Source organism: Azolla caroliniana, unplaced genomic scaffold (assembly GCF_043228905.1).
Source record: "Azolla caroliniana isolate FFs.n. ecotype wild unplaced genomic scaffold, voAzoCaro1.0.p SCAF_12, whole genome shotgun sequence".
NCBI lineage: Eukaryota > Viridiplantae > Streptophyta > Polypodiopsida > Salviniales > Salviniaceae > Azolla > Azolla caroliniana.
In genome coordinates this window covers 11,861,810-11,886,764 of record NW_028230447.1, presented here as the reverse complement: position 1 = coordinate 11,886,764, position 24,955 = coordinate 11,861,810, and the positions used below count along the sequence as shown (strand labels likewise).

At 41.8% G+C, this 24,955-nt stretch overlaps 2 protein-coding genes across 3 annotated transcripts in view; both read left to right on the top strand.

The window, feature by feature from the left end:
* Nucleotides 1-2,457: 2,457 nt before the first annotated feature.
* LOC147857138 (syntaxin-52-like) overlaps nucleotides 2,458-24,955 on the top strand; it is a 31,017-nt gene continuing 8,519 nt past the window's right edge. The window contains exons 1-2 of one of the 2 annotated variants that reach the window (XM_087328812.1): nucleotides 2,458-2,843; nucleotides 14,414-14,512. In XM_087328812.1, coding sequence (XP_087184938.1) covers nucleotides 2,614-2,843; nucleotides 14,414-14,512 — 329 coding nt within the window. In that variant the 5' untranslated portion in view covers nucleotides 2,458-2,613. The remainder of the gene's footprint in view (nucleotides 2,844-14,413; nucleotides 14,513-24,955) is intronic. The other variant, XM_087328811.1, reaches the window with a different exon arrangement.
* LOC147857139 (uncharacterized) lies at nucleotides 17,539-19,010 on the top strand. Its single transcript, XM_087328810.1, has one exon. The coding sequence runs from the start codon at nucleotides 17,542-17,544 to the stop codon at nucleotides 18,943-18,945; it is 1,404 nt and encodes a 467-aa protein (XP_087184936.1). The 5' UTR covers nucleotides 17,539-17,541; the 3' UTR covers nucleotides 18,946-19,010.

The window sequence follows — 24,955 nt, the reverse complement described above, 5'->3', positions numbered from 1 at the left end:
GGTTGGAGAAGACCTGTCCACACCGTTGTTTCCATAGAATCCAAAGAGTTATTGGGCTGACCAATTCCAACACAGCTTGAGATTTGGCATTGATAGGAGTTGAGTGGACATTGTCGATGGTGGAGAAAAAAACCTCTTGTGCTTTTATAACCAAAGTCATCCCCTCTTCCTGATTCTCATATCTGTCAACTGGGGCCTGCCATGATAGCCAACATACATTCCCCCACTTGATTGAGCCTTGCACCTAACATAATTGCAATAAGCGGCCAACCCCCCCCCCCCTCGCCATATTCGATGGGACTTTGGGCAATCCCATAGAGCGTGTCGTATTGATTATACTACAGTTGGACACGCTACATAATTAGGAGAGCTAAGGTTCCCACACTACCATGCACCAACCGGTAGTTACTTATGTATTAACAGCCATTGGAATGGTGATTCGCCTCGCATGTTGTTGTTTCCAGAGTTTATGTTTTCTAGAACTTTGCAACAGCCGGATCTCAGGCAGATTGAGCGGCTATAATATGGCGACCCAATCTAGTTGTGAATTGAAAGAAAGGGATAGGTTTGCTTCCTTGCCCCCCGTAAGGATCACACCATGTCCATTGCAAAGGGTCCCAACTGACCTTACGTAGCCATGTGTTTTCATGAGTACATATGTGCCAATCTGGTTATACTTTGATCAGATCAGGATCTACAATCCATTTATGCCCAATATATACTAGTACTCGAATTGCCTTACATTGTGTTGATGCCTCATTGTCCTACAGTTCAGAGCCTTCAATCTTGTCCGGTGTGTCCCTACCTCTTGGGAGCAAAGAGCCCTCCTCCTTGTAGCCTATCCATTTCTCCGTTGTCGTCCTTTGATGAGCAACTTCCCTAATCAGTAGAGCGTTAATGATATTAGATCTCATAGCCCATCTGCCCCTGATTCCATGGAGGATGTTGGCCTGGTCTTGTATTGGCAATGACATAAACAATCTCCAACATTCTATACTTTTTCCTGGACCTTCCGACATGTATCCCCATGACAACCCCTTACTTGATCCAATTAGTTGATTAGATTCATCCCTAATACATGGGTTCCAAAGGATACGTTGACTGAGCTAGGCAGGTTCGGAATTAGGTTGATTGCACTTGAGTCCTCGTCTAATGTCACATCACGCCTTCCACATGGATGCACTAAATCTATCCTCTAGTTGGTGGGAGAAACTAGGTTTGAGATCCATGTTTAGAATCCATCCAGTTTGGGGGGCCCAATTGGTCCCTTTTCGTGGCCTAAAGTAAGTGACGCATAACTACAATAACATTTTCCAGCAGTCATTCCCTGGTTGGAGTCCTCGCACCACAAATTTGGCGAGTAGGGCTTTTGATTATGAGAGGGGATCAATAAGACCCAATCCTCCTCTCGACTTAAGTGATGTGAGTATGGGCCATGCCACCTTGGCCCGAGTTGCATGATCTTCCTTACCATACCAAATGTAGTTGCGTACAGTCGTTGAATTTGGTGTATACTTTCCTTGGAGATTGTCCAACATGATAGGCTGTATCATGCTGTCGCGAGTAATACTTGGTTTGCCACTATGATGCGCCCCGCTAGCGAGAGTTTTTTTGAACTCCAATGTATTAACTTTTGTCGTATGGAGTGAATAACTAGTCTAATCATAGTCTCCGAAGGTATGTTGAAACCAATTTGGAAACCCAAATATTTGGTGTTCTCACCTTGATTGATCCACTTGAAAGTGGGATCTGGGTGCCACGCAGGATGTGCATCATGAGAGGGCCATATTGCACAAGATTTGTGCCATTTGATCATGGCATTGGATCACTTGCAAAATACATCTAGACCACTTTCTAGCTTTTGTAAATTTTCCAAGTCACCTTACAAGTAGACCGCGGTGTCATCTGCAAATTCTATATCTAGGAGGCTTTGGTGAGAATGCGGCACACGAAGAACACATAGGCTTAGATGTCACGAGTTGAGAAAGCTAGAGAGTGCTTCGGCGTATAATAGAAATAAGGATGGAGCCAATGGGCATCCCTGTCGTACAAACCGCGATATTAAAAAGAAAGGGAGATGTATTGATTCTTAAGAAGCATCCCAAAAGTATGCATGTGATACAATGCAAATTTGCAACCATATTTATGTTGGTGGTTCACAATGGATTAGAGTCCAGTTATTGGGATTGAGAGTGAATCAATATATAATATAGACCATAGTTAATCCAATCCAATCCAACTTTGAGATGATTTACTATACACGTTTGATTGAATCATTCTCGAATGAGAATGCACGTATGATACGTATGGTTCATTCTATGATGATCATTGATACATTATTACATACACACTTCCATGCTTTTGCTTGCCTGCTGCAGCTCTGTCGTCGTCTCAGAGCACACAGGAAATCCGCCCCCCCCCCCCGGCCTTCACAAGGGGATGCGAATGCAGCTCCTCCTCCTCCTTTTTTCAGAGAAACTCGCATCCACAGTTCAGAATCAGAATCCACAGATCAGGAAGGAGAAAGTGAAACGGACACAGATTAAGTGGAAAAAGAAAACATTGATTCTTTTCGGAAATCTCTCTCTCTCTCTCTCTCTCCAGACATTGCATATGGCGGCTCAAGCAGCGATCTTCTCTGACACATGGTTACAAGAGCTAGAAGAAGCAGTACGTCTTTCAGAAGACATCACTAGCAGATTGAGAGAGCGCGACCTCATCATCTCTTCCTCTGGGAACCCTTCTCACCTCGAATCTTCCACTCGTAAGAAGATCACTGTTCTTGGTACCTGCCTTGATCGTCTCGAATCTCTGCTTCAAAACCCTCCGGAGAAACCTAGACTGTATGTTCCTTCCTTGTTCCAACTCCTATTCGCCATTCTGAAGCAATGAATTCATATGCGTTCATTTTGCATCTTACTTCTGCATATTCAGTTAATTCTTTCTTCATTTACTGTACTTCAGCATTTTGCTTTCTTTTGTGTCTATTCTTGACAGCCTTTCATTGTTGTTATGATTACTTTTGCAAAAATTGTTTCATAACCTTCTGATTTCTTTTGCTTCCAATCTCCACTGTCTTTTGAGTCTACATCTCTTTGATCTCATTTGCATTGATACTTTAGCGCATTGCTCTCATTTGCATTGATTCGTCATCACTTTGCTTTCAATTCGTCCAATGTATGTGTCTTGGCCCCCTCTCTTTTGCAGATGCCTGATCATAAAAGTTCTCGCAGCCATATAGAACCTAGGAGAAGGAACAAGGCTGTTACCAAGAATATTCTAAGCTAATGGAACAAGATTTTTAGAACATTCAAAAACTCAGGTGATAAGGAGACAATGGATAGCCTTTTTGAGTATCAAGCATCAGCTGGAAACACGTAGAGCATATATCACATGCTCCATATACAGATTATTATGTAACTGTGCAATATCTCATGTTTCATAAGCTGGGTCAACATCATTATAGAGTATGTTTTGTTTCTTTCCTGGGCTTTTATTCAACCTTACTTGAGCTGAGAAAAGATATAGTTTTTTGCCAATCTCAAGAATTGAGGTTCATTCATACCATGTTCTTTTGAGAGATTATTATTAAAAAATGACCTCTTTCCAAGTGCATGTTTTTGAATGTATAGTTGGGCAAATTTTGGAAAAGTTGCTAATAAATAGTAATTGTGAAGGCAGCACGAGGATTAGGGTTTAGGTCAAAAACAGAGAGGGAGAGAGCCTGAGTGAGAGACAAAGGGAGAGAGAGAGATGTACGCTGTCTTGGGTACAAAGAGTGTACCTGTTTTTTGGTTTTTAGATATTATGTATATACAAGTCAAAAGTGTGCTACGAGTGTGTTCACACTCATGCACTAATAAAAGGCACGATGGCCCTTTATTCCCAACCACCTCCCACCTAAAGGCAATGTGCCATGAGAAGAAAAAAAAAGAAAAAGAAAAAGAAAGTCAGCTAAGTCCAAGTATGTACAAAGCTGAACTACATACATCTATCCAACTCCCATCATTTTTCGGCAATGAGCAAATCGCTCAGCTGGAAGACCCTTCGTGAGAAGATCTGCAGGATTATTATTTGTATGTACTTTGACAAGCTCAATGTTCTTGCTGTCAAGTACATCTCTGATGAAGTGATACTCCACCTCTATGTGCCTCGTCTTTGCATGAAAGACGGGATTCCGAGCTAGCATGATAGCACTCTGGCTGTCACAATGAAGAATAGGTAACTTTGTAATGCCAAGATCTCTCACTAGATATGAAAGCCATAAAGCCTCTTTGCATGCCTCAGTGGCAGCAACATACTCTGCTGCCTCTGTAGTAGACAATGCAACAAACTTCTGTGGTCTGGAGATCCAAGAGACCGCTCCTCCTATGAAAGTAAACATGAACCCAACAATAGACTTCCTGCAGTCTGCGTGACCAGCATAGTCTGCATCCGTAAAACCAACGACGGATGCCTTTTGCTTTCCAAAGCAAATGCCCAAGTCCTTTGTGCCTTTGAGGTATCTCATAATACCTTTCACCGCTTCCCAATGCTTTTTGCCGGGATTTGCCATGTACCTACTAATCACTCCCATTGCAAAGGCAATATCAGGGCGTCTATCAACCATCGCATATATCAAACTGCCAATGACTGAAGCATATGGAACCTTAGCCATTTCAGCCTTCTCATCATCAAATGTAGGGATGTCTTCTGCACTAAGTTTCAAATATGGAGGCAATGGAACCCCAATTGTTTCCCCCCCTCCATATTGAAACGCTGCAAAACCTTAGAGATATACTACTGCTGAGATAGAAAGAGTACCCCTTTCGACCAGTTTCGGAGTATTCGCATGCGAAGGATGTGATTTTCATCACCAAGATACTTCATATCAAAGCTGCCATGAAGGCTTTGCTTCAATGAATCCAAGGCATGAATATCCTTGACAGCAATCAACATATCATCAACATACAAAACCAAGATAATCAGGTTGCCATCTCCTGCCTTCTTGGTGTACAAGCAGTGGTCCACTTGACTTCTACGAAAACCTTGAGACTGCATAAATGCATCAAATTTATGATACCATTCTCTTGGTGCTTGTTTCAACCCATACAAGCTCCTTTTGAGCTTACAAACCATCTTCTCTTTGCCTTTAGCCACAAAACCTTCAGGCTGCTGCATATATATGTCTTCATGCAGATCGCCATGTAAAAAGGCGGTCTTCACATCCATATGTATGAGCTCCATATCTTCAGCTGCAACTAAGTCCAAAATGATTCTTAATGTAGTCATCTTGACTACAAGCGAGAAGATCTCATCAAAATCAACTCCATATTCCTGCTTGTATCCTTTTGCAACCAATCTTGCTTTGTACTTTGGCGAGGAATCAGCAATGACCTTCATTTTATAAACCCATTTGCATGGAAGTGTTTTCTGCCCTTTAGGCAACTGCACCAAATCCCAAGTGTCATTTTTCTCAAGAGATTCCATCTCTGACAACATGGCTTTATACCATTTCTTATTGTCCTGTCTGTCCATTGCTTCCTTGAAGCAAGTCGGTTCGCCACAATCAGTTACCATGACATAATCAGCCACACTGTTTGCATCAGGAACAAATCTGTCAGGCTGTCTAGTAACTCTAGAAGATCTCCTAACCCAAGGCTCATTGTTTGGTAGCTGTGGAGCCTGCAAATCATCATTTTCAACTTGCTGTCCAGGCATTTCAGCCTGCAAATCAGCATTAACAACTTGCTGTTCTAGCCGTTCCTGCACATTTGGTGGCTCATCATTATTGGCAAAGGCTGGCTGATCATTTCTAACCTCATTTTCTGCATTTGCAGGTAAGTTTACAGCAGGTGTTTGCTGCTGTACAGCGGGCACATTGTTTTGTCTAAAAGGTATTTCTTCTCGGAATACAACCCTCCGTACTTCCTCGGTCTTTTCGGGTTGTTTATGCATGCGATTTTCCTGGAAGATAACATCATTGCTGCATACTATTTTTCTTTTCTCGGAATCCCACAGTCTATACTCCATTTCACCCTCGTCACTGTATCCTAGGAAAATACATTTGCAGGATTTTGGCTCAAGTTTGTTGCGTTCTTCTTTATGAATGTGCACAAAAACCTCACAACCAAACACTCTCAAGTGAGCATATGAAGGTAGCTTACTCGCCCATGCTTCTTGGGGTATTCCCCCTCCCAAAGACCTGTTAGGGGACCGATTAATCAAGTGAACAGCTGTCATAACAGCCTCTGCCCAAAAACCATGGGGTAACGCAGCATGAGACAGCATAGTACGGACCTTATCTTGAATAGTCCGATTCATACGCTCTGCAACTCCATTTTGGGGTGGATTATAAGGGGCAGTGAGTTTCTCTTTATCCCTTTGCTGTCACAAAATGCTTGAAAAGCCTTGGACACATATTCCCCACCATTGTCAGAGCGAAGACACTTAAATGTCTTATCAATTTGATTCTCAACTAATGCCAAAAATGTTCGAAACTTGTCGAGCACTTCATCCTTGCTACGAATAGGGTAAACCCATACCTTCCGTGTAGCATCATCGACAAAAGTGACTAAGTATTTCTTTCCCCCTAATGATAGCCCTAGCATCGGACATACATCTGAATGTACTAACTCAAGCGGGGACGATTTCAACGAAAGAGACTTTTTATGAGATGTTTGTACATGTTTACCATAAATGCAATGATCACAATGTTCAAAATCAGCATAGCGAAGACATCGCAGGTAACCCAAACGAGACAATACTTTCATACCAGTTTCACTCATGTGTCCCAACCGGCCATGCCACAAAGAAACACTAGGCTGCTCGGTTATGGCAACAACATGGTCACTCACACTAGATACATGGAGAGGATACAAAGTATCACTTTTACTACCCTTGGCAATAACTCTAGATCCCTTACAAATCTTCCATTTCCCATCACCAAAGGTTGTGTGAAATGCATCATCATCTAGCTGTCCTGTGCTTATCAAGCTCTTCTTGAGCTGAGGTACATGCCATACATGCTGAAGTGTGAAAGCAGAACCATGCTAAAAACTGTAATTGCACAGTGCCAATATGTGCAATTTCACATGCATAGTTGTCCCCAAGATGGACAACACCATGTCGACCCCCTATGTAATCTGAAAACCACTCACGATGAGGGGTGACGTGAAAAGAAGCACCGGAATCGAGTATCCAAGTGTGCATGTCACCATCCGTATCTGCAAGTAAAGCATGTTCTCTATGGCATGATGAAACAAAGAGTACATCATTTCCACTATCACTATCATGAGTGACTACATTCACCTCTTCAATTTTAGTATTTCCTTTCCTCGGTTGAATGTCTCTCTTTTCTTCTATGAAATCATCTATCTTCTTGCCCTTTCCTTTCTGTTTCTTCCATTTGAAACAATCACGTTTAAAGTGACCCTTTTTGCCACAGTGATGGCATTCTACATCTTTACCACGTGATTTACTATTGCCATAACTATCAGATTTGCCTCTCTGTTGTGACCTACCCCTCATATGCAACCCACTAGAGGACTTATTGGATGCATTGTTTTGCAGACTCATCTCTTCCACGAGTAGAGAACTCTCTACATCGGCATAAAGAAGCATCACATTTGAATTGCGCATAGCAGTCTTGAAAGTATCCCAACTTTTTGGCAAGGTGCAAAGTAGAAACGTGGCCTTAAACTCATCATCAATGATGAATTTCAAGGCAACCAACTGGGTGAAAATGGAATGGAACTCACTCAGGTGAGTGGACATTGGTGTGCCCTCTGTCATATGCAAATCCATAAGTTTCTTAAGCCAATAAACTTTGCTAGCTGCCATCTTCTAGGCATACAGTTCCTCTAGTCTAGTCCATATAGAATAGGCACAGTCCAAACCTTCAATATTAAACAAGGTATCAGAAATCGACAACTCAATAGTCGAGTGTGCAAGCTCGTTCAACTCTTGCCAATCATCTTGGTCCATATTTGTAGGCTTTACCCCTTTGACTTTAATAGGCTTTGTATGCTTCTTTTGCAGTAGGATGTTGTAGCATTGCGTTTTCCAAACCGCAAAGCTTCTTGATGTGCATAAGGTGACTATTGTCACTGTTGCTAGTCATGATTTCTTACCCCAAACGGAGGACCAAACCTGCTTTGCAAAAAACCCTAAACTTTGCTTTGATACCAGTTTGAAGGTAACACGAGGATTAGGGTTTAGGTCAAAAACAGAGAGGGAGAAAGTTTGAGGGAGAGGCAAAGGGAGAGAGAGAGAGATGCATGCTGTCTTGGGTACAAAGAGTGTACATCTTTTTTGGTTTTTAGATATTATGTATATACAAGTCAAAAGTGTGCTACGAGTGTGTTCACACTCATGCACTAATAAAAGGCATGATGGCCCTTCATTCCCAACAAATTGTTTATTCAAATATAACACATACCGCATACCCAGAAACAGGGGCTAGCTGAATTGTCTCAAATCTTTACTTGACTTGTAGTTAGTCTTGTGTGGCCCTCATGATGTGAGCAAATATCATGTTTTGGGTAGAGCTGATTATAGTATATGCTTATTGAGACAGATGTCTCTGTTGGAGGGTGGCAGCTCCAGCCCTGCACTCTCTTTCATATTTATTATCTTTGTACTACATTCTCTCTTTTCTCAGATTCTTCTCTCTCTAGAATCTGCAACTCTTTAAATGCCTTCTCTCTCTAGAATCTGCAATGCGTTAAATGCCTTTTCTCTCTTCTACCTTTTCCAAGATATTCCTAGTTTTTTTGTACCTGTTTGGTAGTACAAGAGTCACTTAACTACCAAACAGCCATTTCACCCAATTTTGTATAAATAGGCTATACCAAACATTCCCCAATTTTGTATAAATAGGCTACCAAACATTCCCCAATTTTGTATAAATAGGCTACCAAACATTCCCCAATTTTGTATAAATAGGCTATACCAGCCTCTTTTGTATAAGTTTTCATTTTCTTTTTTGCTACTTAAAACAAGCTCTATTCCTTGGCTGTGTCTCTACTCTTTGCAACCATTTTTTCTACTGCTGTCTAACAGCCTTCTCACAGCTTGGCTGTGCCTATTTTGTTTTAAGTCTTCCGCTGCTGCTATTAACAGCTTTTCTCACATGGTATCAGAGCAGTGAGGTCTCCATATCCTCAGCCTGATTTTTTTTTGCCAAAGAGCACACAGACCTACCTTCTTTTATCCCTCCCTCCCAACCCTACAGAGGAGGCTCTTCTGTTTTCTTTTCCCCTTATCTGAGCCTCATCTAGCATCTAGGGAGAAGTAGAAAGACCCTGAGTATCTACTTACAACTGCTGTAAATTGTCCAGCTGTAGCTCAAGAGGAGGATATCCATGGCCTCACATGCCACCATTGTTTCATCAACCATTCCCCAACTCCCGAAAAGAATCCATCTTGGATGGGAACAATTACTTGGATTGGGAGCTACAAATAAAGACCTTGCTACAATACCATCGTTTATGGAATGTAGTCAATGGTAGTGACAAGAAACCACCAGTAACTTCATCCTCTTCAACCAAATCAGTTGCTGGCTCATCTAACGCTGAGATTGAAGCTTGGCTAGATAAGGATTCTCGTGCTCATGCTTTCCTCATGTTTAATATTAAACCGAGCATCGCTCGTCAATTTCAAGATAAAGATGACGAGACAGCCAATGAACTATGGACAACCATCAAAAGGAGGTATCATCGAGCTAATCATGCTCAAATGATAGCTATTGAAAGCCAACTAGCAAATCTCAAGATTCATGACACTCCCAACATCATGGATCAAATAACGGAATTTGTCACTCTCCAAAAGGAACTAGTTTCTTTGGGAAGCAAGTCCACTGAAGTTGAGTTTGTGCATCGTCTAATGATAAAGTTGCCTGAGTCATTCTCAGCCTTTTGTGACACCATTTCTCTTCTTCCCAACACACCTGACATGAATACATTTCTTGGTATGCTACAAGATAGGGCAACAAGGAAGAAAAGTGCTCAAACTTCCAATGAGACGCTTCTACATGCGACAAGTAAAGGCAAGTGGAAGCAAAATGGTAACTCCTACAACAAACCCAATCCAAGACCGCCAAACAACCCAGCTTACAAGGAGCTCACTTGTCATTATTGTGGCTACAAAGGTCACATTCAGCCAGATTGTCGGAAAAAGAAAAGGGACAATGCTAAGAACTCTTCTTCTACCAGAAATCAACCTACACCGAAATCCAACTCGGCCCACTCAGCCAAAGAAACAATTTTCCTTGGCATTGAGGAACATACTTCACATTTGGCTGGACCAACTACTTCAACCATCGATGAGTGGTTAGTAGATAGTGGTGCCACTTCACACATGACCTATGACAAATCCATTTTGCATGATGTGAAGCCTAGCTCTTCCCAAATCTCTATAGGAGATGCCTCAAGCATTGAGGCTTCATGTGTGGGTAATGTGGTTCTTGACAATTCTTCAAGTGAAGAACCTGTCGTTCTTCAAGATGTGCTACATGTGCCTCGCATCTCTACCAACCTACTTTCGGTTTACAAAATCACCAAGCAAGGTTATGGAGTCTACTTTGATAGCTCAGTTTTGGAAGTGATTGACACCAACAGCCTACAAATTGTAGCTAGTGGCACACAAGAAGGGGGTTTATATCACCTAAAAAGCTCCCATAGCCCCTTGGAAAACTCCAAATCTCATCTTCTTCATCTTCTTCAAGGCTCTCATGCCTTGGTGGCACAAGAAGATCCCACGTTGTGGCATGCTAGGTTTGGTCATCTCAACTATGATTCTCTTCAAAAGCTCTCCTCCTCCCAACTAGTTGAGGGTCTTCCTATTTTCAAATCTCCCAATACCCCATGTGTTGCTTGTCTTCATGGCAAGCAACATCGAGAGCCTTTCCCTCATGAAGCCACTCACCGAGCAACATCTATCTTGGAGTTAGTGCACATGGATCTTTGTGGTCCCATGAAAACCACTACTCTTGGTGGTGCACGCTACTTCATGCTTATAATTGATGACTTCTCCCGCAAGGTTTGGGTTTATTTTCTTGTAGAAAAATCCCAAGCCTTCGCAAAATTTCAAGAATGGGTAGCTCTCGTGGAGAACGAGACATCGAAGAAAGTTCGAAAGATCAGGTCGGACAATGGTGGAGAGTTTATCTCCAAAGCTTTCCACCATTTCTGCTCTCAACGAGGCATTGCTCGCCAATTTTCTACACCCAATACTCCTCAACAAAATGGAGTCGTGGAAAGGAAGAACCGGACAGTCCAAGAGATGGCTCGTACGATGCTATCTCAATCTGATCTTCCTCTCTCGTTTTGGGGTGAAGCTGTCAACACAGCAGTCTACATCATCAACTGCTGCCCAACAAAAGCAGTTGCTAGAATGACGCCTGAAGAAGCATTTACAGGTGTAAAGCCCTCAGTATCTCATTTTAAAGTCTTTGGTTGTGATGCTTATGTTCACATTTCAGATCATAAAAGGACGAAATTTGAGTCCAAAACCAAGAAATGCAAATTTCTTGGTTACAACACACAATCTAAAGCATACAGGTTATGGGATTTAGAGTCAAAGTCCCTAGTCATATCTAGGGATGTTCATTTTGTGGAGTCTCAGCCGGATGACTCTAGGATTTTACCTGAGTTCATGGTTGAAATCCAAGCTCCTCCGGAATCTCCTATTTTAGACGAAGATGTCTCATCTTCAAGCCCCCCATCTCCTCCTACTCAATCTCTAACTTCGCCAACAATTCAAACCTCTCCCTCAACTCCACTTGTTTCCACTCCCTCTACAAACCAACTTCCACCACTTCCCAAGTGGCTTCAAGCCACCATTCGTGATTCTCATCTCTCCGATGCTGAACTTCATGAGTATACATCTGGTTCTCGAACACGTAAGTCACAACGGCCTCTTCACTCATGCAACTTTGCCTTATTGTGCACTGTTGTGCAATCAAAAGAACCCACAACAGCAAAAGAGGCCCTTGTTCTTCCAAAGTGGAAAGTAGCAATGGAAGTTGAACTTGATTCCATTGAGCGGAATCATACATGGGAGCTGGTCCCACGGCCTCCACATCGACAAGTCATTGGATTGAAATGGATTTTCAAGACCAAATACCATGCTGATGGTACTTTGGATAAGCACAAGGCACGTTTAGTGGCAAAAGGCTACTCACAAGTTGAAGGAGTGGATTATGAGGAAACTTTTGCTCCAACAGCAAGGTACACATCTATCCGATGTGCGCTTGCACTTGCTGCTCACAACAAATGGGCCATTTTTCAAATGGATGTCAAGTCAGCCTTCCTTAACGGTGACTTGAAAGAGGAGGTTTATGTTGAACAGCCTCCAGGTTTCGAGATTTTAGAGCAGAAAAACATGGTCTACAAGTTACACAAAGCCTTGTATGGCTTAAAGCAAGCTCCCAAAGCTTGGCATGACAAAATTGATAGCTTCTTTCTTTCTCTTGGGTTTCAAAACTGTAATGCTGACATCAATCTCTATGTTTTTTCCCAAGATAATTTGCTTTGCTTGATCATATTATATGTTGACGACCTTCTAATTACAGGGTCCCTTGCATCTAAAATCGAGGAGGTCCGCGCTGACCTCAAAACAACCTTTGAAATGACTGATCTAGGACTTTTCCATTATTTCATAGGTATGGAGGTCTATCAATCACATGGTGGTATCTTTCTCAGCCAACATAGGTATCTCAGGCAGCTCCTTGAGACCTATAGCATGACAAATTGCAAGCCACTCTCCTGTCCAATGGATCCAAACTCAAAGCTATCTCGTGAAGACGATTCTCCCATATTTGAGGATATCACGAAATATAAGAGATTAATCGGGTCCCTTCTTCACTTAACTTATACCAGGCCTGATTTGTCCTATAGCGTGAGTATTCTCAGCCAATTCTCAACTGCTCCAAGACAAAGTCATTGGCAAGCAACTATTCGAGTTCTTCGGTATTTGGCCAACACACTCGACTATGGTCTATCTTTTAGAGGCGGCATTGAGCTTGTTGGCTACTCAGATGCTGATTGGGCAGGTGATATTGATTCTAGAAGGTCCACATCTGGCTATTGTTTTATGTTAGGTTCAGGCTTGATTTCTTAGAAATCGAAGAAGCAAAACTCAGTTTCTACTTCATCAACGGAAGCTGAATATCGCGCCTACTTGGATACTTGCTGTGAGTTGCTATGGTTGATGCAATTGTTTTCTCACATTGGTGTTTTGCAAGCCTCTCCTATTGTAGTTTTCACCGACAGCCAAAGTGCACGTGCCTTGGCACATAGCTCAGCATTTCATGGTAGAACAAAACACATCGAAGTGCACTGCCATTTTGTTCGTGACTTAGTGAAATCACAAGTCATCAACTTGGCATATTGCCCTACTCAAGAAAATGTGGCTGATTTATTTACTAAGCCACTTCCAAGGCAAGCCATTGATCAGTTCCTTGATCGACTCAATGTTGGACTGCCGTTCTGGAGCTGAGAGGAGGTGTTGGAGGGTGGCAGCTCCAGCCCTGCACTCTCTTTCATATTTATTATCTTTGTACTACATTCTCTCTTTTCTCAAATTCTTCTCTCTCTAGAATTTGCAACTCTTTAAATGCCTTCTCTCTCTAGAATCTGCAATGCTTTAAATGCCTTTTCTCTCTTCTACCTTTTCCAAGATATTCCTAGTTTTTTTGTACCTGTTTGGTAGTACAAGAGTCACTTAACTACCAAACAGCCATTTCACCCACATTCCCCAATTTTGTATAAATAGGCTATACCAGCCTCTTTTGTATAAGTTTTCATTTTCTTTTTTGCTACTTAAAACAAGCTCTATTCCTTGGCTGTGTCTCTACTCTTTGCAACCATTTTTTCTACTGCTGTCTAACAGCCTTCTCACAGCTTGGCTGTGCCTATTTTGTTTTAAGTCTTCCGCTGCTGCTATTAACAGCTTTTCTCACAGTCTCATGTTGAGAAAATAGATTTATATGCTTTCAGGGAAGCCACAAAAATTTGGTTTAAAGAGTGGTGATAAAATAATATTGCTGCTGTAAAGTCCGAACTTCACAATATCTAAAGCAGAAATGGACCAATGCTGCACGCAGTAGAATATGTGCTATCTTTAGAAAGATTTGCCTGGCTTTTTGTTGATATAGTCCTGTTTCTCTTGCAATGTTTTAGTAATCTTCCTTCTATCTCTATTATTATTTAGAAAGTTTTATGAATATTTGCAAATACACCATTATCAGTAGTACTGTAAGTATATTTTATGCTATCCCCCCTTTTTTATTTTTCTAGTATAGATAGAATATCACAAGGCTAATAATAGAACAAGTGTGTTGATCTTCTAGCCAATGTAAAATCTTATTATCTCTTATCTTCGTAAATCATTATAATGTATGCTAAGTATTTGTGCTTTTGGGTTTATTTAGGACTGAAGAGGAACTTCAACGAAGGCAATATATGCTTTCAGGTTTACGATTAAAAACAAAGCAAATGGCATCAAGTTTTAGTACATCTCCATCAAAGAGGTGAAATATCGTTCCTCGTTAGTGGCTTTTGTGTCAGTCCAGATTAAAAATTCTATAATAGTGCTAATGTTGACATGGGAATTTGATATCATACATGCTTGCGCCATCATTAGAGTATTCATAATAATATAGTTAATGTGCTCAATATTATTATTATTACAAAGCGACATCATCCTCATAACAGAAATTTCTAACAACAATTAATCGATCATTTATCCCTAGCTCTCGAGTATAAATATGTTTATTAAACTTCTGCAGTCTACAATGGCCATGCATGAGATAGACCATCACCGAATCATTAGTAAATCTCTCCCTTATTGTTGTTGCCTAGACTGTATGAAGTATATATTCTTTATTCAACTCCATATTTGATCTTAGACATCATGCACTTTACCCCCTGCATTTCACTTTATGTTGATTGAAATTCATCTGCTTTTGTTTAGTTCTGAATGAAGAACTAAAGAATCAGCAATTTTAAATAGATGTAAATACCTATTTAGTCATGGTTGTTTTGTTGATGGTTGCAAGAGTTGAGGTAGTTAACGAACTTGTTGGGTATTTTGGTATCTACAAGGACACCATATTTTGGTATTAATGAGTCCAAATTCTAATTTATAAAGAACACACCATATGGGTAGCATTCAAAAAAGGATTAAGATCATAGGATCTAAGCAGTAAAATGTAACAATATCCTACTGAGTCTTTGTAAGGCTCAGTAGGATATTTTGGTATTAATGAGTCCAAATTCTAATTTATAAAGAACATACCATATGGGTAACATTCAAAAAAGGATTAAGATCATGGAATCTAAGCATTAAAATGTAACAATATCCTACCGAGTCTATGCAGATTCATGTTATTATTTCGTGAAGGGAGAGTATTTTTGTGTTATTGCATCATTAATGTCATGGGGATTGTCAGCCAGTTTAACCAACTTCAGCAAATGGATTCCAGGCAGGCAATTTATGCATTTTTTTTTGGCCTCTTAAAAGATGTTAAGATCTCTCTCTCTCTCTCTCTCTATGCTCTGCGTTTAGGGTTTCGGCTCTGCGTTTAGGGTTTGCGTTTAGGGTTTTGGCTCTGTCTGTCTTTTTTGAAATGTCTATCCTCTGTGTTTTCTGCAATGCCTGATCCTGTGCGCTCTTTTCCAAATCTGATTTCCTGTATCTTCTGCCAACTCTGTTCCTGTATTCTTTCTGCCCCGTAGTAACTTCTATTCTTTCTGCCCTCAACACACCATGGAGTCCGAAGGGACAGACACTGAAAAGATGGATCTTAACACGCATGACGAGGGTCCAGATCTATTGAAGACAACAAGAAGATATCATAGACGAAAAGGACGGGACCTGAATAGCGTCAGAAGGGCGCATAAGGAACCTAGAACGCAGGCCCCATCCGACATTCCATCCGATGTCGAAAATGGGAAACATGATCTTTTACGCCATTTGATTGCGCAAGAGATCAACCGTATTAGAGAAGATATCGAAATAGCACTAAAGGAAGAAATGAAAAAGGCGATAGAGAAACAGAAATCAGAATTGTACGCTTCTATCAAGGCTGAGTTATTAGAAGAGATACGGAAAGACATTATAAGCCATGTGGAGAAATTACACTTAGAGCTCAAGGATGACATGACACAATACCTTAAGGATAAAATATCCTCAAGTAAGGTTGAGTTAGGAGCTATAAAAGTGGATTTCGAAAAAGGACAAGAAGCAGTGGAAAGATGCATCTCTACAGTGAAAGCCAATGTCACGAAGGAAATGCAAACATGGGCAGACATTGCCAAAGATGCCAAAGCTCAAGCCCCGCATGCCCAAAACGAAATTAAAGCAAATGCTCCTTGGATAGAGGTAGTAAAAAAGCAAAAAGGAACATCCATGGATAGGATGGCAATGATGAATGCTACTTTAGAAGAAGAAGCCAAGAGGAAAGCTCGTGCATTGCATGTACGAGTGGTTGGTTGGGCCGAAAAGGGAAGTCCACAAGAAGATGCCAAGAATCTCGCAACAAAGATTGGAGCATCGGATATTCCATTTGCTTCGACATGGAGAGTGGGAAGAGATGAGTCTAGAGCTAAAGCCCTTATCATCCGCTTCATGGATATTGACAAGAAAAAAGCTTTCCTCTCTAAACGAAAGGCACTCAAGGGTGAAAAGATATACTTAGATGACGATCTCACTCCAGCCCAAGTGGCACACCGCAAAGAAAACATGCCACGAGTGCTTGATGCAAGAAAGGAAGGTAAATGGGCCGTATATAGAGACGGCAAGGTCATTATTACAGAGAAGAGAACCGCATGACGATATATGGCCTATGAGACCCTACGCATGACCATATGGAATTGCAACGACTCTCTACGGACAGATGTCGGATATTTGGAAGATACATTGAAAAACACAAATATTGCTATGTATACAGAGACTCACCAATGTATGGCTAGCAAACTCCCCGAGGTCCAAGGATACAGATGGGAGTCAATATGTCGCCCCCAACCTCGGACACAAGGAAGCACTAGAGGTTCGGGATGAGTGGCTATGCTATACAAAGAGGAGCTCCATGGTAGAGTGCATGTTGTACATAAGGATGTAGATGCACGCTACATGTAGATATGCATAAAAAGAGGGGATCTTAGTGAACTATATATTGCAATTTGCTACTTTCCACCTGCCTATTCAAGGTTTGCACCTCTAGGTGAATCACCATATCTACCACTATATGATGATATCATAAGATTTGCTACTATGGGGGATATAATACTATTAGGAGATTTTAATGCACGAACCAAGGATGAACAAACAACTATATTTAACACCAACGAGGCTGTTTATGGAGAAGTTATGGTGGAAGAGGTTGGTCTAAAGAGAAAAGCTCAAGATATGAGTGCTATAACTGAATATGGAAAACACTTTCTAGCCTTGGGAAGCGCGCATGGATTTGTGATATATAATGGCTTGTCACAATGGCCTGGATCAGATGCTTTGACATGCTGGAACCCAAAAGGGGGCTCAAGCACAATCGATTATCTAATGGGATCTCCATCTCTTATACCTGAAATAAAAGTGTTCACTATATCGAGAAGACCTATTGGCTTGGCAGCTGATCATGCATATCTACGCTTTGAGGTAAAGGATGGATGCACAAAGGATGTATATGCTAAGGAGAGTGGGCTGGCCAGGTATCTATTCACTCGCGAGACAATTGATGTCTATAGTTGTGGTGTATACAATGGCATGCTAGATTTGGATCCTTTCGCACCCCTTGAAGAACTTACCCAAGGTTTATCCAAATCATTGCATAAAGCAGCCACAAAAGCCTTCTCTCACACAACGGCTAACCCCCCCAAACGCGGTAGAGTAATACAAAATAGTTGGTATGATGATGAATGTCGTGATACAAGGAGATGCTTGCAACGTGATATAACTCGGGGTATTTATACATACAACCAAGCGAGAGCAACCTTCCAACGCCTCGTAAGGAGGAAGAAGAGATTGTATTTGGCTAAATTTGAAGATCATTTGTATCGCTTGTTTCTAGGACGAGAGAGTAAAAGAGCATGGAAAATGTTTAATGAGAGGCAACCCACCACACAACTGACCTCACCTCAGGTGTGGCACGAATATACAAAGGTCCTATATGATACCCCGGGGCAACCTCCTCTTCCCCACCCGAATGCCTCACGCCCACATGAATCAACCTTCTTTACACCACAAAATGTAAGAAATGCCATTGATAGGCTACAATTCGGGAAGGCCCAAGATCATGATGGATTGGTGGGTGAACACTTTATCTATGCCCGTGACACCTTGCTCCCATTGCTAGCACACATCTTTAATAGAGCCATGTGCGAAGGTTTTCCTACTAGATGGACTCAGCATACCATTGTGCCAATCCTTAAGAGTGGAGACCCCATGATGCCAAGCAACTATAGGACAATCATGATTGGCCATTACTTGGCTAAACTATATGGCTCGATTCTGGAATCAGAATTGAGTATATGGGCAGAGCAAAATGGCTGCCGTTCAATTGGACAGGCAGGCTTTCGGAAGGGTTTCACAACTTTGGATCACATATTCACCCGCCGGGCCCTTATTGAGGAGGGCAGAGCCCACAATAAGAGGATTTATTGCTGCTTTGTGGATTTCCGAAAAGCCTTTGACACTGTGCCACGTGCTCGGCTTATGCAGCGGCTAGAGGCCATTGGTGTTCCTATAGATATGCAATGGGGAATCTATGCACTCTATGAATCTGTTTCAGGAAAAGTTCGGTCTCCTAAGGGCTTGTCAGAGGTGGTGGCCAGCACAATTGGCGTGAAGCAAGGATGCCCACTATCCCCCACACTCTTCGGTCTCTATATAGATGAGGTATCACAGTACATAGAGAGATTTGGTGGTTCCGGAGCACACCTAGCAGGTATAGCTATACAGATATAACTATATGCTGATGATATTGTGCTGATCTCTGACTCTCCAGAGGGACTACAAAGACATCTAAATGCCTTAAAACTATTTTGTACGGACAAAGGTTTGTCAATCAACATGAGTAAAACTAAAGTGATGGTGTTTAACACCACCCAAGCATGGGTAACAAGATCAGAACTAGAATTCTTCTTGGGAGAGGAAAAGGTGGAATACACATGCTCCTACACATACCTAGGAGTAACATTTACTGGACCTAGGTTCTCCTTACAGGAGGCCGCTTGTGCCCGACTTTCTCGTGGATATGCAGCCCTGGGTGCTCTCGAAAGACAATGTGCACATTTGCAGTTCCAAGAGCCACGGACTAAGCTGTGGTTATTTGATATACTTGTCACACCAACTCTTCTCTATGGAGTAGAGACATGGGGACCGAGTCTTAACAAGGCAAATCATTGGAAAGACTTAGAGAGACCTTTAGTGTCAATGATTGCTCGCATGATAAGGAGCAAAGCATCGGTGCCCCACGATATAATCCGGGCAGAGATGGGAGCAACACCTATAATAACCGAGGCATTGTTCCGATTAGTGACATTTATCCAACGTCTTTGGGAGCTCCCTAAACGAAGGTACCCAAGGTTGGCACTTATGTCATCAAGACAATTGGCTGAAAATGGAGACACTCATTGTTGGTATGTTGAAATGCAGCAATGGTTCGAGTCACATGGCATGAGTATAAATGCACTACCCCCGTTCCAATATAGCTTGGACTGTTCCCATCTCAATATGACCAAAGTGGAAAAGAATAGAGTGATCCGAACTGATATTATTAACTTAGAAAACAAGATAACATGGATTAGCCCCAAAATAGCACTTGGTACAAAGATGGCCCACTATAAGACACACTTCTTACATACATCGGAGGATGGATTTGTCATAAGGCCACCTTATATGCGCTGCGTAGTGTGATAGGGCAGCTGCGAACCTCATCACATCACCTACAGATTGAGGTGGGCAGATATACACGACTACCTCTAGAAGAGAGAATTTGCCAATTGTGTCATTAAGGAGTGGAATCTGAAGAACACTACGTTTGTCATTGTAGTGTCTTTTATGAAATCAGAGGGAGATACCATTGCCTCTTTAAACAAGGCTTTGGCCCACTACGCAAGGTAATGGAATATGAGGACCAAAGATGCCTAGGACTTTTCTTGCTCGAGCTCAAGAGACATCGGGAAAAGTTGTTGAAGAATACAACCACACAAGCTCATCCACAAAGAACAATCACAACTTTCTTTAGCTCCATCACTCCTAATGCTAGAAGTCAACCCCAGGATATAGAAATGGGATCCAGACCAAGATATAACAAAGGGGTTACGATTGATCGGGCAATGGCAATTTGCCGTGCACGTAGGCCCCGACCCCATGGACCACGACCCCGACACCCTTGTCATCGACAAATAAAAGCCATTATCTCCCGCCATCGTAGGTGCTTCCCTCGCTTTGGAGACATTTCCATTCTAGATCGACCTATGATAGAGATCTTTCGGAGACAAAGGCTATAATACACCTAACTTGAGAATCTCGCATGTGCCAAAAACCAGATTCTCTCGTCTCTTTTCTCTTCATCTTATTTACTTTTATATTTATTGTGTAATATTTACTTTATTTTGATTTGTTCTCAAAGACGAGAAAACATTTAAGATGTAATCTCTTATTCGGTCTTATAGGCCATTTTGGCCTCTTAAAAGACGTTAGTATATCTTTCTTTCTTTCTTTCTCTCGATGTGCTTTTGCATAATGAGAATGACATATAATGTTGAGAATCAAACTCAACTTCCCTATGGTGTGAACACATCCTAAGACTACAAGTTTGTGGACACACCACCACCACTATGTAACATAACTAATGTGTCATAAGACTTAACTTCTATGACATAGTTGGTAGGTAGTTAAGTTTACACCTCTTTCCCAAGTAGTAAGAGAGCGTAGAGAGAAGGTGGGTATATAACCACCTTCTCCTCTCCTTTGTAGTTGTTGGTTGTTATTTTATTGTTTTTTGTTTGTCTTGTATCAACTATCTCTCTCTCTCTCTCTCTCTGAGGCTCTGCATTTAGGGTTTTGGCTCTTTGTCTCTGCATTTTCTGCAATGTCTGTCCTCTCCTTTGCGTTTTCTGCGATGTGAATGTATGTCTGCGTTTTTTGTAATGTCTGTCCTCTGTGTTTTCTGCAATGCCTGATCCTGTGCGTTTTCTGCCAAATATGATTGCTTGTATCTTCTGCCAAATCTGTTCCTCTATGCTTTCTGCCCAATAGAAATTTCTAGAATCTATATTGTTCTTTTTGCCCTCAACATCTCCTATACCTACTGTCCTAAGACACCATGGAATCTGAATGGACAGAAAATGAAAAGATGGATCTTAACACGCATGACGAGGGTCCAGATCCATGGAAAACCCCAAGAAGATATCATAGACGAAAACGACGGGATGGAAGCACCCCGAATAGCGTTAGTAGGGCGCACAAGGCACCTAGAATGTAGGCCCCATCCGACATTCCATTTGATGTCGAAAATGGGAAACATGATTTATTACACCATTTGATTGCGCAAGTGATCGATTAGAGAAGATATAGAAATAGCACTAAAAGAAGAAATGAAAAAGGAGATAGAGAAACAGAAAACAGAATTGTATGCCTCTCTCAAGGCTGAATTATTAGAAGAGATGTGGAAAGACATAAGCCATGTGGAGAAATCACACTTAGAGCTCAAGGATGACATGACACAATACCTTAAGGATAAAATATCCTCAAGTAAGGTTGAGTTAGGAGCTATAAAAGTGGATTTAGAAAAAGGACAAGAAGTAGTGGAAAGATGCATCTCTACAGTGAAAGCCAATGTCACGAAGGAAATGCAAACATGGGCAGACATGGCCAAAGATGCCAAAGCTCAAGTTGAGCACGCTCAAAACGAAATTAAAGCAAATGCTCCTTGGATAGAGGTAGTAAAAAAGCAAAAAGGAACATCCATGGATAGGATGGCAATGATGAATGCTACTTTAGAAGAAGAAGCCAAGAGGAAAGCTCGTGCATTGCATGTACGAGTGGTTGGTTGGGCCGAAAAGGGAAGTACACAAGAAGATGCCAAGAATCTCGCAACAAAGATTGGAGCATCGGATATTCCATTTGCTTCGACATGGAGAGTGGGAAGAGATGAGTCTAGAGCTAAAGCCCTTATCATCCGCTTCATGGATATTGACAAGAAAAAAGCTTTCCTCTCTAAACGAAAGGCACTCAAGGGTGAAAAGATATACTTAGATGACGATCTCACTCCAGCCCAAGTGGCACACCGCAAAGAAAACATGCCACGAGTGCTTGATGCAAGAAAGGAAGGTAAATGGGCCGTATATAGAGACGGCAAGGTCATTATTACAGAGAAGAGAACCGCATGACGATATATGGCCTATGAGACCCTACGCATGACCATATGGAATTGCAACGACTCTCTACGGACAGATGTCGGATATTTGGAAGATACATTGAAAAACACAAATATTGCTATGTATACAGAGACTCACCAATGTATGGCTAGCAAACTCCTTGAGGTACAAGGATATAGATGGGAGTCAATATGTCGCCCCCAACCTCGGACACGAGGAAGCACTAGAGGTTCGGGAGGAGTGGCTATGCTATACAAAGAGGAGCTCCATGGTAGAGTGCATGTTGTCCATAAGGATGTAGATGCACGCTACATGTGGATACGAATAAAAAGAGGGGATCTTAGGGAGTTATATATTGCAATTTGCTACTTTCCACCTGCCTACTCAAGGTTTGCACCTCTAGGTGAATCACCATATCTACCACTATATGATGATATCATAAGATTTGCTACTATGGGGGATATAATACTATTAGGAGATTTTAATGCACGAACCAAGGATGAACAAACAACTATATTTAACACCAACGAGGCTGTTTATGGAGAAGTTATGGCGGAAGAGGTTGGTCTAAAACGACAAGCTCAAGATATGAGTGCTATAACTGAATATGGAAAAACTTTCTAGCCTTGGGAAGCGTGCATGGATTTGTGATATATAATGGCTTGTCACAATGGCCTGGATCAGATGCTTTGACATGTTGGAACCCAAAAGTGGATGCAAGCACAGTCGATTATCTAATGGGATCTCCATCTCTTATACCTGAAATAAAAGTGTTCACTATATCGGGAAGACCTATTGGCTTGGCAGCTGATCATGCATATCTACGCTTTGAGGTAAAGGATGGATGCACAAAGGATGTATATGCTAAGGAGAGTGGGCTGGCGAAGTATCTATTCACTCGTGAGACAATTGATGTGTATAGTTGTGGTGTATACATTGGCATGCTAGATTTGGATCCTTTCGCACCTCTTGAAGAACTTGCCACAAATTCCGACTATGACAATCATGGCGGAATATTCGTGATGTGACATAGGGCAAACTCTATGTCGGCCTCTTGTTCGACTAGTACGTCCAACATAGAAGATGTTTGGTTTGTCGACTCAGGCACCTCGAACCACATGACGTCTCATCAAGAATGGTTTCGAGACCTAAGAGAACCAGATCGACTTGGCTATGTTGAGACTGAAGATGACACCACTCATCCGATATGATATGTCGGCAATGTACCATTTGGCAAGAAGGCAACCGAATGTATATCGAAAACGTCTTGCATGTTTTGACCATAATAAAGCATTTGGTCTCAGTCAGCCAAATAGTGGAACAAGGCATGCAAGTCCATTTCAATCACGAAGGCTGTTTCATTGAGAAGGAACGATGACTCATTACTCACGGACAAAGAGAGTGCCGGATGTTCATTCTCGATTCTCACGAGATGAAATCAGCTATGTTTGCGAAGGGTCATGAAGCCGAATCCGACATAGAGCTATGGCACAAAAGGATGGGCCATATCAATCTCCACAAGCTCAAGGGCATGCAATCAAAAGGAGTTGTCATTGGACTCTTGATGTTCAAGGATAAAGAGATTGAAGGCGTATGTGCAGCCTGTCAATTCGGCAAACAATATCGGCAACCGTTTCCGAAAGAAAGAAACGTAAGCAAAGACCTCCTGGACGTAATCCACTCAGATATGTGGGGTTCAGCTTAGACGGAAACATTCGGAGGATCCCAATATTATGTCATGTTCATCGACGACTTTTCTAGACACACCTGGATCTATCCGATGCGCCACATTAGCGAAGTGTTCACACACTTCCAAAAATTCAAAAGTGGAGTTGAAATGGCAACTGGCCGACATGTATGATGTCTTTGGTTGGACGGAGGTAAAGAATACTTCTCCGACGCTTTCATAGCATACCTTCGACAAGAAGGAATTTGGCGGGAGTTTACTTGCCGACACACACCTTAACGGAACGGAGTAGTTGAATAGAAGAATCGGCACATCCTCGAGGTCGTAAGGGTCATGGAATGAGAAGAACTTGCAAAACGGCAAAAGCTTGATAAAAAATCAGAGAAATGCATCCTCATGGGGTACTCACTTAAGCAAAAGGGGTACAAATGTTTTAACCCCACTACTCGAAAAGTTTGTGTGAGTAGGGATGTCGTATTCAACGAATCAGCATCCTAGTATGCACCAGATGTCGACCTGATTCCGACCGACCTTGACATTGACTTGGAGGAAGACACTCTATTGAGGCCTACACCAAAGGATAGTCAAATATCAACAAGGCTGAGTGGACCTCAAGAGCCTCCAAGCGATCAAAGCACGTCACGGCCAAGTCCAAAATCAGACAAAGGGAAGGCCAAAATATTGGAATATGAAGATGGCCAATCGGATGGAAACGAGTCAGCTCACTCACGAGAAAGTGAGTATGCTGAATTTGATGTGCCTATCATGAGGATGTTAGGTGTAAAGGCTTGTAGTTCACAAATTAGGTAATTATTCATATATGTGAACACATTGTTCACCTGGACAGGACACCTCCTTTTGTAATGTGAACACACCTCTTTCTTTGTAGGGTTAACTAATATAA